This window comes from Balaenoptera physalus, assembly GCF_965194825.1.
Source record: "Balaenoptera physalus genome assembly, chromosome: 16".
NCBI classification, from domain to species: Eukaryota; Metazoa; Chordata; class Mammalia; order Artiodactyla; family Balaenopteridae; genus Balaenoptera; species Balaenoptera physalus.
The window spans coordinates 83874347-83887265 of NC_138898.1; the positions used below are offsets into that span (position 1 = coordinate 83874347).

The following is a 12919-nucleotide window of genomic DNA, read 5'->3' on the forward strand; positions in this document are numbered from 1 at the left end:
CTTCTCTCACTTGGAATCCCTCTGACTTCCCCTTCTGCCATGTCTCTCTTCTGCTTGGCAGCCAGAGAAGATTCTCTGCTTTTAAGGGCATGTGTGATTAGACTGGGCCCACATGGATACTCCAGGCTCCTCTCCATATCTTGAGGTCCTTCATTACATCTGCAGAGTCCCTTTCGCCAGGTAACAGAACATAGTCACAGGTGGATATGTTGATGGTGGGGACGTTATTCTACCTACCACATTTCACTTCACATTTCTGAGCTGCAGAAACAACACCTATCAGTCCACCAACAGAACATAAATCAGGCTCCTAGTCCGCTGGCTCTAGGTGTACCGTGCCTGCACACGGAAGTCACCTCTGTAAATCTGTCCCTCCCACTGAATTTTCCACTCCTAAAACACTCACCTTGAACCCACCAGTGTTGCCAAAACTTTCGTTTCAGTCCAATGTGACACAGATCAGATGCGTTCACCTCGGTGTAAAGCACCTGCCTTGGGGTGGGAACTGGGCCCATTCCCTTTTCCGTTACAGCAACCATCAAATACAATTAGGTCCTTAAGATGCACCATTAGTTCATTTGACAAACATCTGCTGAGGTCCTACTGGGCACTGAGCCCTTTGCTCAGGGTGGGGAGGCCTACAGAGCAGGCTAAGCTAAAAGGAAGCTCACGGTCCAGTGTGGGACAGACACCCAGATAAACACGGTAGCACAGAACACACAGAAATAGCAGTCAGTAAATCTGCCTGGGTGGGGGTGGAGGGAGACTTCCCAGAGGAGGGGCCATCGAGGGTGGGACTTAATGGATGAAAAGACTTTGGCAGGTGGATGAAGTGGGAGAGGCGTTCTAGGCAGACGAGAATGCTGCCACCTGGAAAAACCCAGGAATGAAGCAGCCGTGGGCTGTGCTGGGAAAGCGCTAAGGCGCTTGGTAGGGCTGCGGGTGTTAACATTAAGGCTGGCCAAGCTGGGCTGTGTGCGTGACAAGGAGCTTGGGTTTCAGCTTAGAGTAACGCATAACAAACAGAGGTTGTTAAAACCTGGAGTGATACAAACAGCTGGACCTCTTAAAACCAAACTCTGACGGCCAAGGAGAGGGTAGATCTCATGAGGGTCGAGACTGGAGGGCAGGAGGGCCGGGTGGGCCATGCAATAAATAGCTCGGGCTTGAGATGAAGGCCTGAACTAAGGTGAAGGCGATGGCGGTGGTGGAGAAGTTGGGGCGATACGGCGTGCAATCAAGGAGGCAGGAACAACAGGCCTCCGTGACTAGCTGCAGGGGTGCAGAACAGAGGGGTCTCCTGGGATGACTGGCAGAATTTCAGGTGGAACAGCCCGAGATGGTTTATAAACTGAGACTCTCTGAAACCGTGAACAAAGGAGAATGAGCAAGTCTGTGGCAGGAGATGGAGACCAAGTTTAGGTGGTTGGGTTTTTCTTTCTTCTTTTTTTTTTTTTTTTCTTTTTTTCTTTTTTGAGTCGGATTTTTCTTATCAGCAGTAACAAGGCCTTGGCTGTACAGGGAGATCCCATCCTGGAATAAGGGTCTCAAGGGAAGCAGGAGATCGCAAGTCACTGTCGAGCATGAGTCAGGGAGTTGACATTCAATAGGAAGTCCCCAAGGACGACCCACGGTTACATCAGAGAGACGGTGTCTTCAGGGATCCTCTTGGTGGCTCCAATCGTGCTCATGTGACCCCAGATTCAGGGTTCGCAAATCAGGGTTCACATTTTAGAACTGGGACCAAAAATGGTTGATGCCCATTCAGTCCTTCACCCAAAATATTTTATCCTTCATTCCACGAACCCTTATCAAGAGTCGCTCGAGGGCTTCCCTGGTGGCGCAGTGGTTGAGAATCTGCCTGCCAATGCAGGGGACACGGGTTCAAGCCCTGGTCTGGGAAGATCCCACATGCCACGGAGCGGCTGGGCCCGTGAGCCACAACTACTGAGCCTGCGCGTCTGGAGCCTGTGCTCCACGACAAGAGAGGCCGTGACAGCGAGAGGCCCGCGCACTGCGATGAAGAGTGGCCCCCGCTCGCCGCAACTAGAGAAAGCCCTCGCACAGAAACGAAGACCCAACACAGCCAAAAATAAATAACAAATAAATAAATTTATTAAAAAAAACGAGTCGCTTGGGGCCAGACACTGAGCCAAGAACTTGAGCTGACAAAGAAAAGGCACTCAACATATATATTTTTTGAATTTCTACCATGTGCCAAGCCCAGAGAGGTGGAGCCCTGGGATGACCTGTGACTCCAAGGGAAGCTGATCTGGATCTTGCTCGGAGAGGAAACCACAGAGCTCATGCCTGTCTCTGAAGGATTATGGGAAATGGGAGGGAAGAATATAGCAACAGTTAAGCCAGATCCAAGGAAAACCGAACAGAGAAGGTATCTGCTTCCAGGCCAGTATGGGAGAGGGGACACGTGACAGCCTAGTAAGATATAATAACACACACAGTAACTGTCTAGCCTAAGAACTGTCACCATGGTCTGGCCCCAGGGACCACACAGCCAGACGGAGACCTCAAAGAACCACTGTTAGAAGGTCAGCGTTTCTGCCATGTTCCCAGGTGACATTCTCCAAGCTCCCAGATTCTCACAGTGGCTCATCATGCCTGGCTTGATCTAAATCTTCGGAACAGGAGCCAAGCCTGTTCTGTGTTTCAGAAGCCTATCACCCGGGTCTTTGGTTTATTCAAATGTGCTTCTTTTGAGCCTAGAGGCACCCTTTCTTCTCTCATTCTCTCCTTTGAGAACTTCTCACCACCTAATTTATTTCGTATTTAACAGACCTCCTGAGCTTTTGCTGGTGTAAAGCCCTCTGCTAGACACTGGGGCAACTCACCAAAAGATGAGTGAGAAACGAGGGCCCGGGACTTCCCTGGTGGCGCAGCGGTTAAGAATCCGCCTGCCAATGCAGGGGACATGGGTTCGAGCCCTGGTCCGGGAAGATCCCACATGCTGCAGAGCAACTAAGCCCGTGAGCCACAACTACTGAGCCTGCGCTCTAGAGCCCATGCTCCACAACAAGAGAAGCCACCGCAATGAAGTGTAGCCCCCAGTCGCCGCAACTAGAGAAAGCCCGTGCGCAGCAACGAAGATCCAACGCAGCCAAAAATAAATAATTAAATAATTTTTTTAAAAAAAGAAATGAGGGCCCGTCTGCCACAAAGGAAGGTAGACACAAGACACACATGAACGGGAGCCAAGGGCACCATGCTAAATGTGGGCTAATGATAGGTGTCAACTTCCCGGCTACGTGTTACAGCAGGGCTCAGGGTGTGCTGCTTGTATATGCGTGATTCATAAATCAAACATTTCCCAGTTCTAGGGCAGCATCACAAGTGCTTTCACGGGGGAGGCTGTGTTTGAGAGAGACCTCAAAGGGTGGGTGGATATCTAAATGGCAGGTTCTTACTTAGCCTCCTTAAGACATTCTCCTACTCCCTGGGAGGAACCTTTTTATAATCCTCTGCATTCTGAAATATATAAATAGAGAAAACTGCATGAAGCAAAAATGGACAGCTTAATGAATTATCATAAACCACCACCCAGGCCAATAAACAGATGGATGGCAGGACCTCAGAAGCTCCCCTGTTCTGAACATCCTACCATCACTAACCTCTCCTGCACCAGGGATGACCTTTATCTGGACTTTTATAATAATCACTCCCTTTTTTTTCTTTTCAGTTTTATCATCTAAGCAAGCACCCCTAAATCCCAGTTTTGTTTTGCCTGTTTTTTGAACTTAATATAAATGGAAGCCTTCAGAGTTGTCCTTTGGGGTCTGCCTTTTTTCCCCTCAACGTTATGTTTGCAAGAGTCACCCGTGTTGTTGAGGGAAACTACAGTGTGTTCATCTTCACTGCTGTATAGTATCCCAATGAGAGACTAGATCACAATTTATTTATCCATCTACTGCTGATGGGCTTTTGGACTGTTTCCAGTTTGGGGTTATTACAAGACATGATTATGAATAGTCTTCTAAATATCTTTTGGTGCATGTGCATGCATTTCTGTTGGGTATATAGCTTGCTGTGGACTTGCTGGGTTATTAGGTGTGCTTATCTTCAATTTTGGGATAATACCAGGCTGTTTTCCAATGCAGTTGCACCAGTGTACGCCCCCCCTCAGCAGCGCATGAGTGCTTTCACTGCTTCACATGCTTGCCAACACTTGGCACTGTCAATTTTTTTTTCATTTTTATTTCAGCCATCCTGTATCTCACTGTAATTTTAATTTTCACTTCCCTGATTTATAACGAAGTTGCACACTTTTTCATATGGTTACTGGCCATTTGCTTATCCTCTTTTGTGAAGCACCTCCTGCCTGTTTTTCTATTAGGTTGTCCTTTTTTTTTTCTTTTAAGTTTTTTTTACATATTCTGGATAAAGGTCCTTCGATAGTTACGTGTGTTGCAAAAAATCTTCTGGGAGGAATTTCAAATGTCCAAATAAGTCAATTTGGAAAAGACCTAGGGGGAAAAAAAAAGAAATCTCTGTACCTTTTCTAAGTTACCAGCCCCAGGCCAGGCTTCAGTTTTAAAGGGAAGTATGGAAAGGAAAGCGTACAATTTGAGATCAGACCCACCAGGTTCAAGCCTCAGCTCCTCAGGCCACGTCCTGAGCGCTCTTGGGCAAGTCACAGAGCTCTCTGGGCCTCAAGTGTCCACACTTGAGAACTGACCAAAATTACCTCCTGCACGGTTGTTCTGTGGCTGAAAAGAGGTTATGTGTAAACGTACTTTAAAAACTGCACATGGTGGTAGCTGTTGTTAAATCAGAAGCAACTGGCCACACTGGCTTCCTGAACGGCCCGACCAGCTTCCTGAGCTGTGTCCCAGCACTAAGAGCAGAGGTGGCAGCAGCCACCTTTCAGATCCAAGAAGATCCCTTCTCTCTTTCCCGCGGGCTAAGCCAGAGGAACCTTCAATCCCCAGCTCTCTCCCCGCAGTGTCAGACTGTACTGCCCACAGCCTGGGACAGGGCTCCTCCCTGCCTGCCCAGGCAGGAAAACAGGAAGCAGTCCCCACCCTGCCAGGAGGTGGGGCTGACTACTTCCCTCTCCAGGTGGGCATCTCTCCAGGACATCAACCCTTCTGGATGCAGGAGAAGCACTGGCCGCTGGCCTGTGGCACCACTGCACCAAGCTGTGCCCTACGCCCCGCCCAGGTCACTCCCACACTTTGTCCCGAGGTAGTGGAATAAGTGGGCCCATGCATGGGGAGCATAAAACGGGCCTCATCAGTGCCTCACAAGCAAGGAATGCTTTCAGTGCCCAAGTGGGGCTGGGAATCTGCTCTCCTGGACCACACGGACACACCCTATCCCTTCCCAAGGTGCACTAGCATCCTTTCATGAGCCCCACGTCACTGGTACCTGGGCCCCATTCCACATACAGGGGGCAACTGGAAACCCCTTTCAAGAGAACAGTTGAGAGCTCAGAAGAAATGTGTGTCCTTATTCTAATGGCAAAGGCTGCTTACAGGAGTTTTATAAGCTGAAATATTTGAGAGCTGGAAGGACCCTCAGAAATCTTTTCCAGCCTCCTCATTTTGAAATGAGAGATGCAGGGGCAGAGCCAGAGACAGATTTCCTGTCTCTGCACTCATCCTAACCTCCCTTATGCCCTGCTGCAAACTCCAGCACCTGCACGCAGGCCACTGCCATCAGCCACGTCCAGGTGCCCGGGACACTAGGCCAGTTTCTCTCCCTACCCTGTAACCTCTTCTAGCTCAGAAAGATCTGACCTGAAGCAGAATGAAGCCCTGGGAAGTCCAAGACCACAGTTTGGGAATGTTTATCAAGTGTTCTGAACCTGACGGAAATTCAAACCGTCAACCTTGAGCCCTAATTCTGTTTCCAGCCCCTGCAGGCTCTTTCCTAAGTGAAGTCTCCAACCTAGAGGGCCATGTACTTCCATGGTACCCTGGGTGCCCAGGCCTGGCACACAGGGCAGGCACTTAGTGAGATATGCTCATTGGGGAAATCAAAGGAGACAGAGGGAGACTCTCCAAAATGTGCAAAGGAAAAGCACTCTGCAAGTGGAGGTCTGCCTGCGGCCCCCAGGCTGCTGTAGATCCTCCGACTGTTGTATGTTCACATGTTTGGCAAACAGGCCCCAGTGCCTGCCTCATGCAAGGGCCCACTGGGCACTGAAACCCAGACCCTGCCCTCAAGACCTTCCAGTCTGGAAGGGAAGCCAAGATGTGTGTGTGGATGAATGGGAGGGACATACAGTAGCTAAGGGACCCTGCTCACCTGAACCAGATGGCAGGGGCTGCCTGGTGGAGGGAGGCCCTGTAAGTTAAGGTCTGCAAACGACAGGGACTAGGGACCATGATGGTGCCACATCATGTGGGGTCTCTGGGCAGCCAGCAAAGGTTCCTGGAAAAAGGGAGTTATACGGGCAGTGCTGGGCTTTAGAGACAATCCATCTGGCATCAGGCGCTTTGGGAGGTAGGGAGGATGGGATTACAACGATGCAGGCAAAGGAGGAAATAAGGGCAGCGACAGCGAGAAGCAAAGGAGGGAAGGACAAGAGAAACATCACAGAACAGAGTGTGGCTGTGAGGGCAAGAGGCGGGGAGGGCTCAGAGCTGATGCCCGGGAGATGATGGGCCTGATGGGGACCAGGCACAGGCGTTCACAGGCTGGGGAGGCCCAAGTAGAGTCTGGGGCATGTGTGGTTTATCAGGGGGCAGACATCCAAAGGGAAGTGGTCACACAGGCCAGGAAGTCAGAGAGTCGGCGTCACTGAGGTGAGAACAGAAACCATCCTATGGAAGTGAGGGCAGAGGAAGTGGACAGGAGGAAAAAGAGAAGTGGGGTGAGGACAGAGCCTTGGGGACCCCAAGTGTTAGGGGAGGAAGGAGGACGAGAGCTGGAGGGGGCCAGGCAGTGCCACAGGGATGGCAATCGGGGCCAGTTTTCCTGGGTTTGAGTCCCAGCTGTCACTTACTCACTTCAGAACCTTGAGCTGGTTATTAACACCTCTCAGCCTCAATTGCCTCATCTGTAAAATAGGGTTTATAACCTGTAAGTTTGTTGTAAGACTTGAAAGGGGAGATTTGTGCAAGGCCCTTACACTTGCACAAGAGTAAGTGTGATAAGTGCAGGCTTTTCTCATTAGTATCAGTGGGAGGAAACCAGAAGAGGACAAAATCACAGACCCAAAGAAAGCTCTCGGCATCCTTTCTAGTTTTCAATACCAACTAAGGGAGCAAGCAGGGGACAGGAGGGGTACAGCACCTTTTATGTTAGAAACCATTCCTGTGTAGCCAGGGTTGAGACCCACTGATCCCTCTAGCCCAACCCTAAAATTTTTCAGCTGGTTAATCGAAGGTTGAACATCTTCTGAAGATCATGAACGAGATGGCAGAAACACCCCCTGACTTAAACGTGGAGAAGAGGACTTGTCATCTGATTTTGAAGCCCTGGCTTGTCTGTCTACTTGCTATGTGGCCTTGGAAAAGTCACTTGGCCTCTCTGAGCCTGAGCTATGAAATAGGTTAAAGGCTATAAATCCCCTAGCATGTTCCTAGGACCCAGCAGGCCCTGCATAAATATTTGTTTCTGTTCCTGGCTCTTTCCATTGTATGATTGGTTAGGTCCTTTACTCCATCGTGGGTTCCATCCAAGAGATTGTGACTAAGGGTTTGTTCCTTCCCCTGTGTTTCCAGAGCCCCATCCTCTCCTCTGATCCCAGCATTCACCTGCCGCAGAGCAGAGCTGCTCAAACTTCCGTGTCTGATTGAAATGCAGGCTCTGATGCAGCAGGTCCTGCCTTGCTAATGGCTCCAGGGATGCCGGTGCGACAGGTCCTCTGTCCCCCGTGCAGAGAAGGCCCGCAGTGGCCGGTCCACCTCCCTGCTGACTCCGGAGCTCCTCTGGGGCCACTCTCTTTACATTACTCATCTCTGAGTTCCCTTCATGGTATGTACTCACTAAATGGATGTTGAAAAAACAAGTAAACCATAGAGAAAACCATTTTCCAGCTAAGTAAATACAGACAGGGTATTTTGTTTGTGAGTGGACACCCTCCCGATTCATTCCAGAATTGCCCTCTTGCCCGACTTGAGGACAGTGTGGTGGGCCTGAGACCTGGAACCCGGAGTCCTGGGTTTGAATCCTGACCCTTTCACTCACCAACCAGAGGCCCTGGGCAAGTTACCAAGCTCTCATCCATAAAATGAGGGTGATAACACCCAACCACAGTGCAACCCCAAGGATGGCTAAAACCTGATCTATAAACTGTAAAGTACTCCAGGCAACGTATCATTATTACTGCAGCTTTTTTGAGGGCGGGAACTACTTTTTATTTCCCTAGAGCCTGAAGGTTGCTTGTGATGGGCTGGGTGGGAGACACACCAGGGGTCTGGTTGCAGATGGGGACTGAGGCAGGCAGGGCAGGGGTCCCCACTCTGGCAGGGACACTGGCCACGTGAAGTGTGAGGATGATCCCAGGAGAGTAGAGGAGGGAAGGCTTCCCGGAAGAGGCTGGCAGTGGTGGGGAAACAAGGCGGGTCTGAGGGCACAGGCAGCTGGGGAACGGGCCTGACCGGAAGGAAAGCAGAGAAATCAGAGTCCCCTGATAGGCCTGGGGCAGGGCTCCCGACTGAGACTGTAGAGACAAGGCAGGACCAGGAGGGAACTTGGGGCCATTAGGAAAGAACATCAAGTAATTACAGATGTTCCCTGCAGCCCAGAGCTGAGTTCCCCATCCAGGCCAGGCCTCCCTGTGGGACCAACCAGTCACTCTGTACCCTTGACTACAGCCACTTCACCACTCACATGAGCCTCAGGCATGTGAGGACAGAGGCAAGAGCAACATGACACAGTCCCGCCCTCAGGAAGCTCACAGTTTACTGAGGGCCACAGAGAAATGGGGACAAGACAGGTAGCAGGTGCGAGGCGTTCAGAGGTGGAAGGGACCAATTCTGCTCCTGTCTCCACTCAGCCAATAAGTCTCATCCACACCCATCTCCAGACCATTCCCCATTCCTGGAATGCCCCTGTCCCTCCTCTCCACCCAGCAAGTGCTAGCTCAGGCTGAAGGGTGGGGTTCAGACCTCAGAGGGCTCCCACCCCCTTGCCACCCCCTTCCCACCCCCATAGCCTGTACTTTAAGCACACACTCTTAGTAATTATTGCACTAACTAGTAACACTTCTGTCCTTTTACTGAAGAGTTAATCACAGCCCGCCCCAGTACTTACCCTTGGGCTTTTTTTCAGGTTCCCTCTCCCCCTCAGAGTACAGCAATCATCACTGCAACAGTGCTCCTCAGTTTACAAAATGCCTTCACGCATATTATTTAATTGAATTCCCCACAATCAACCTGTGACGTAAGTAGTATCCTTATTTTACAACAAGGAAACTGAGGTTTAGAAAGGTTAGACAGGGACTTCCCTGGTGGTCCAGTGGTAAAGAATCCGCCTTCCAATGCAGGGGACGTGGGTTCGATCCCTGGTCGGGGAACTAAGATCCCACATGCTGCGGGGCAACTAAGCCTGAGTGCCGCAAACTACAGAGCCCACGCGCTCTGGAGCCCACGCGCCACAACTAGAGAGAAGCCCGCACGCCGCAACGAAGATCCCATGTGCTGCAACTAAGACCTGATGCAGCCAAAAAATAAATAAATTAATAAATAAATAAATTAATTAAAAAGAAAGGTTAGACAACTTGCCTGGGGCCACACCACCCACCCACGTGCCTGGCAATCAAACTCCAACCTCTTCTAGCTCCCATGCCAGTGCTCTGCCCAGTACTCAGAGGCCACACAAGGTAGTAGTTAAGGCCACACAAGGTAGTAGTTAAAGGCTGGGATCAATTCCAGCTGTGTGACCTTGGGCAAGTTATTTAACTTCTCTGTGCCTCAATTTCATCCAGGTAAAATGTGGCTGATACCCACCTCATAGGTCCTTATCGATACCACCTCACAGGACCTTACTGAGATTAAAGAAGGAAATATAATAAAGTACTTAGAATAGTGCCAAACACAATAATTAGTTACAATTATTCTACCGCCGCTAATTCTCATGGTCTCTTAACTCATTAAAAAATTTTTTTCCAACTCATGTTTATATCTCATAATACATTTCATAGGTAGTCATTAAACAAAATACATTTTTGCAGCCTAAGGTGAGGTTTTAGGATTATCCTCTTTCCTTTTCTTCACTCTCCTACTCCCCTAATAGTTTCAACAATAGAGAAACTCTCTTTTCCTGATTCATTCTACCTCCCCTCCACACTACACACCCACAGACACACACACGCACGCGCGCACATGCACACACACATGCACGTGCACACACACACACACACACACACACACACACAAGCCACTAGGTCAAATCTGGCCAATTATCAGTGTTCCATAGAATGTAAAATACTGGCAAACACTGACCTAGACTCTCCTTATTGGGCTGTCCCTGGATAGCTAGAGAAACTTTCATAAACCTAATTTCTTTCACTATAATGGGTCAAAGTCTTACGTGTATTTCTCTATTGCTCCAGTTTTTACTTATTTGAGACTCTAGAAGGAATGAATTACCATTTATTTTCCTTTGCCGTTAAAAAAAAAAAGATTCACACTGTTTCCTGGAGCAAGAACCCTCATGTGCCCAGGCAGCTAGTTGAGGCCATAATGCCCACAGCAGACAGGTAGCTTCCTTCTTTTCTGGGGTCCAATCCACAAAGTCAGAGAATAAACCTTAAACCCAGCTGGGCCCTGAGAGACAGAAGTGAACAGCCGTCTCTCCCATCCCACCTGGGGTAGGATGATGACCTAGGAAGGGGACACTCCCTACTTTACATCACCCAGACACACCTGCGAAGGGCCTGGAAAAAGAAGAGGAGGAAGTCCCCTGGGATGAAAAGCTTCATTCTTTGCAAGATTCTCCATATAGAACACTCAAGTCAGGACCTCACCATCTGTATCTACAACCCCAAAGCCCTTCCCTCACACGGTACTGTATTTGGGGGTGGGGGGGAGCAGAACACAGCAGGAGAACCAGCCTCTGGCAGTGGAGGTCCCACTGGATCTTCGAAGGTTCCACTCTGAGAGCAAGAGTGAAGAAAAAATGTGCCCATACAGTTTTGGCCCTGGGATTAAAAGAGGTGCTGTGCCCTTGGAAATGGATTTTGCATACAAACGAGCCAATGAACACCATAAACATGTCAGCTTTATTCAGTCCAGTCAATACACAAGGCATTAAAACTCTGAGGTAAAAATGGATTGTGGCTTTTTGTTGATGCCAGCGAGGAATTTTGGCCCCCAGCCCTGCTCAGGCTGGACAAATGGGGCAGTCTGCCTGTTAGTTGTCCGGCACATCTTGGGGGATGAAACCAAAACCCTAATTCAGGGTTCTGGGCACCCCAGGGCAGCTCAACTTGACCAGCATGGGGCCACTGGTCCAAAAGCCTCAATTCCTGCCCCCGGGCCGGCCCCCTCCTCCAGCCCCCAGTCATCTTCCAAACTCGGCCACACATCACATTTCCCACATTCCTTCTCACCGCTCAGACCCCTTCAGCCGGGCCCTCGGAGACCGACAGCTGGGGGTGGTGTGAGCCAAGCAAGAGGCACAAGGAAGGGGGTGCTAGGGGTGGGGGGAATGTCAGCGCAACCCTGAAGCTGTCGAGAGGGGAGGAAAGGGCTCCCTACCCTTCACATCCCCGACCCAGCGCCCCACTCTCGGCCGCCACACTTGCGACCCTCAGTACTCCCCCAAGTGAGCTTCCCCAGCCTAGGGGCAAGCCTTCCATTCGGCTCCTTCTCGGGTTCCTTCCCCTCTCACCGCCCCTGTGACCCGTGCCTTGCCCCGCCGGGGTGGGCTCCCCTCAGAAGGCGCCGCACGGATCCTGTCAGCTCCTCGGAGCCGCCCTGCCCTCTTCCCCAGGCCAGCCGGGTGTCCCCGGGGTCCCCGACCTTCCCTGACCGCCCTGACCTGCGCACCAGATGCCCTCTCTCGCGGCCCCCTTGCTCTGTCCTTTCCTGGGTCTGCAAGATCCCTACTCCCTTCAAGTCCGCTCCAGGACACGGCGTCTCTCGGGATGCCCCAGCCATGCGCGACCCGGGGTCCCCCGGTCCTCACCTGAGTCCGCTCGAAGCTCTCTCGCTCCGCCGCCTCCATCCCCGCGCCGACCCCACGTCGGCTCAGCACCTTTGGCAGGGGGTTGGGTACTTGCTTCATGGAGCTAGTCATCCGGTCCATGTCGCCCAGCGGAGCCGAGTCAGGGGCCCTCGGCAGCCCCGGGATCCCCACTGCGCTGCCCGCCCCGCCCTACCGACTGGGATCCGGCGCTAACGGGACGGCTCCCGCCTCCCATTGGCTGAGAGCACTGCTACTCTCCTGAGGCCCCGCCCCCGCCCAGAGGCTTCCCCGTCCGCCCCCGCCCTCTCCAGAGCCCCTTGACTCGCCCTACCCGGCTGGGCCCTAGGGACGGTGAGGCGCGCCGTGACCGGTCCGGAGGCCTGTCCGTCACCGGACCCCGCCTCCCCTGGCGGGGGCGGGCCTGGGGCGGGGCTTGGGGCGGTCCTGACCTGCCCTCGCCCTCGTCTCCCCCGACGCCCCGCGCACCGCTCTCCCCGCCCTGCCGGCGCCCGAGTCTTCCCCGCGACCAGCGCTCTCCCAGTGTCGGGGCCGCTGCGAGATCCCGGCTTGGTGGGTGGGTGTCAAGCTGGCGGGGAGTCGGACCGCCCGCAGGGAATCCGGGCCCGCTTGGGACTGGCCTATTTACTCCTTTCGGGCCAGGGACGAGAGAGCGCGCGTTGGACCGGCTCGGCGGCCGGAATCCCAAGATGCGCTGCCTCGAGGCCCGGCTTGCGCAGGTTGGGTCAGCTTTTTGCAGACCTGGCCGCCATGGGTAGCGACTCCCGCCCAGCTCCCTCTGCTTCCTCCCTTATCCTCCCCCTGC

General features: G+C 52.1%; 1 protein-coding gene across 1 annotated transcript in view; it reads right to left on the minus strand.

The window, feature by feature from the left end:
• Positions 1 to 12293, minus strand: part of HIP1 (huntingtin interacting protein 1) — a 169913-nt gene extending 157620 nt beyond the window's left edge. The window contains exon 1 of the mRNA XM_082432304.1: positions 12097 to 12293. Within this exon, the coding sequence (XP_082288430.1) occupies positions 12097 to 12216 (120 nt within the window). The 5' untranslated portion in view covers positions 12217 to 12293. The remainder of the gene's footprint in view (positions 1 to 12096) is intronic.
• Positions 12294 to 12919: the final 626 nt, after the last annotated feature.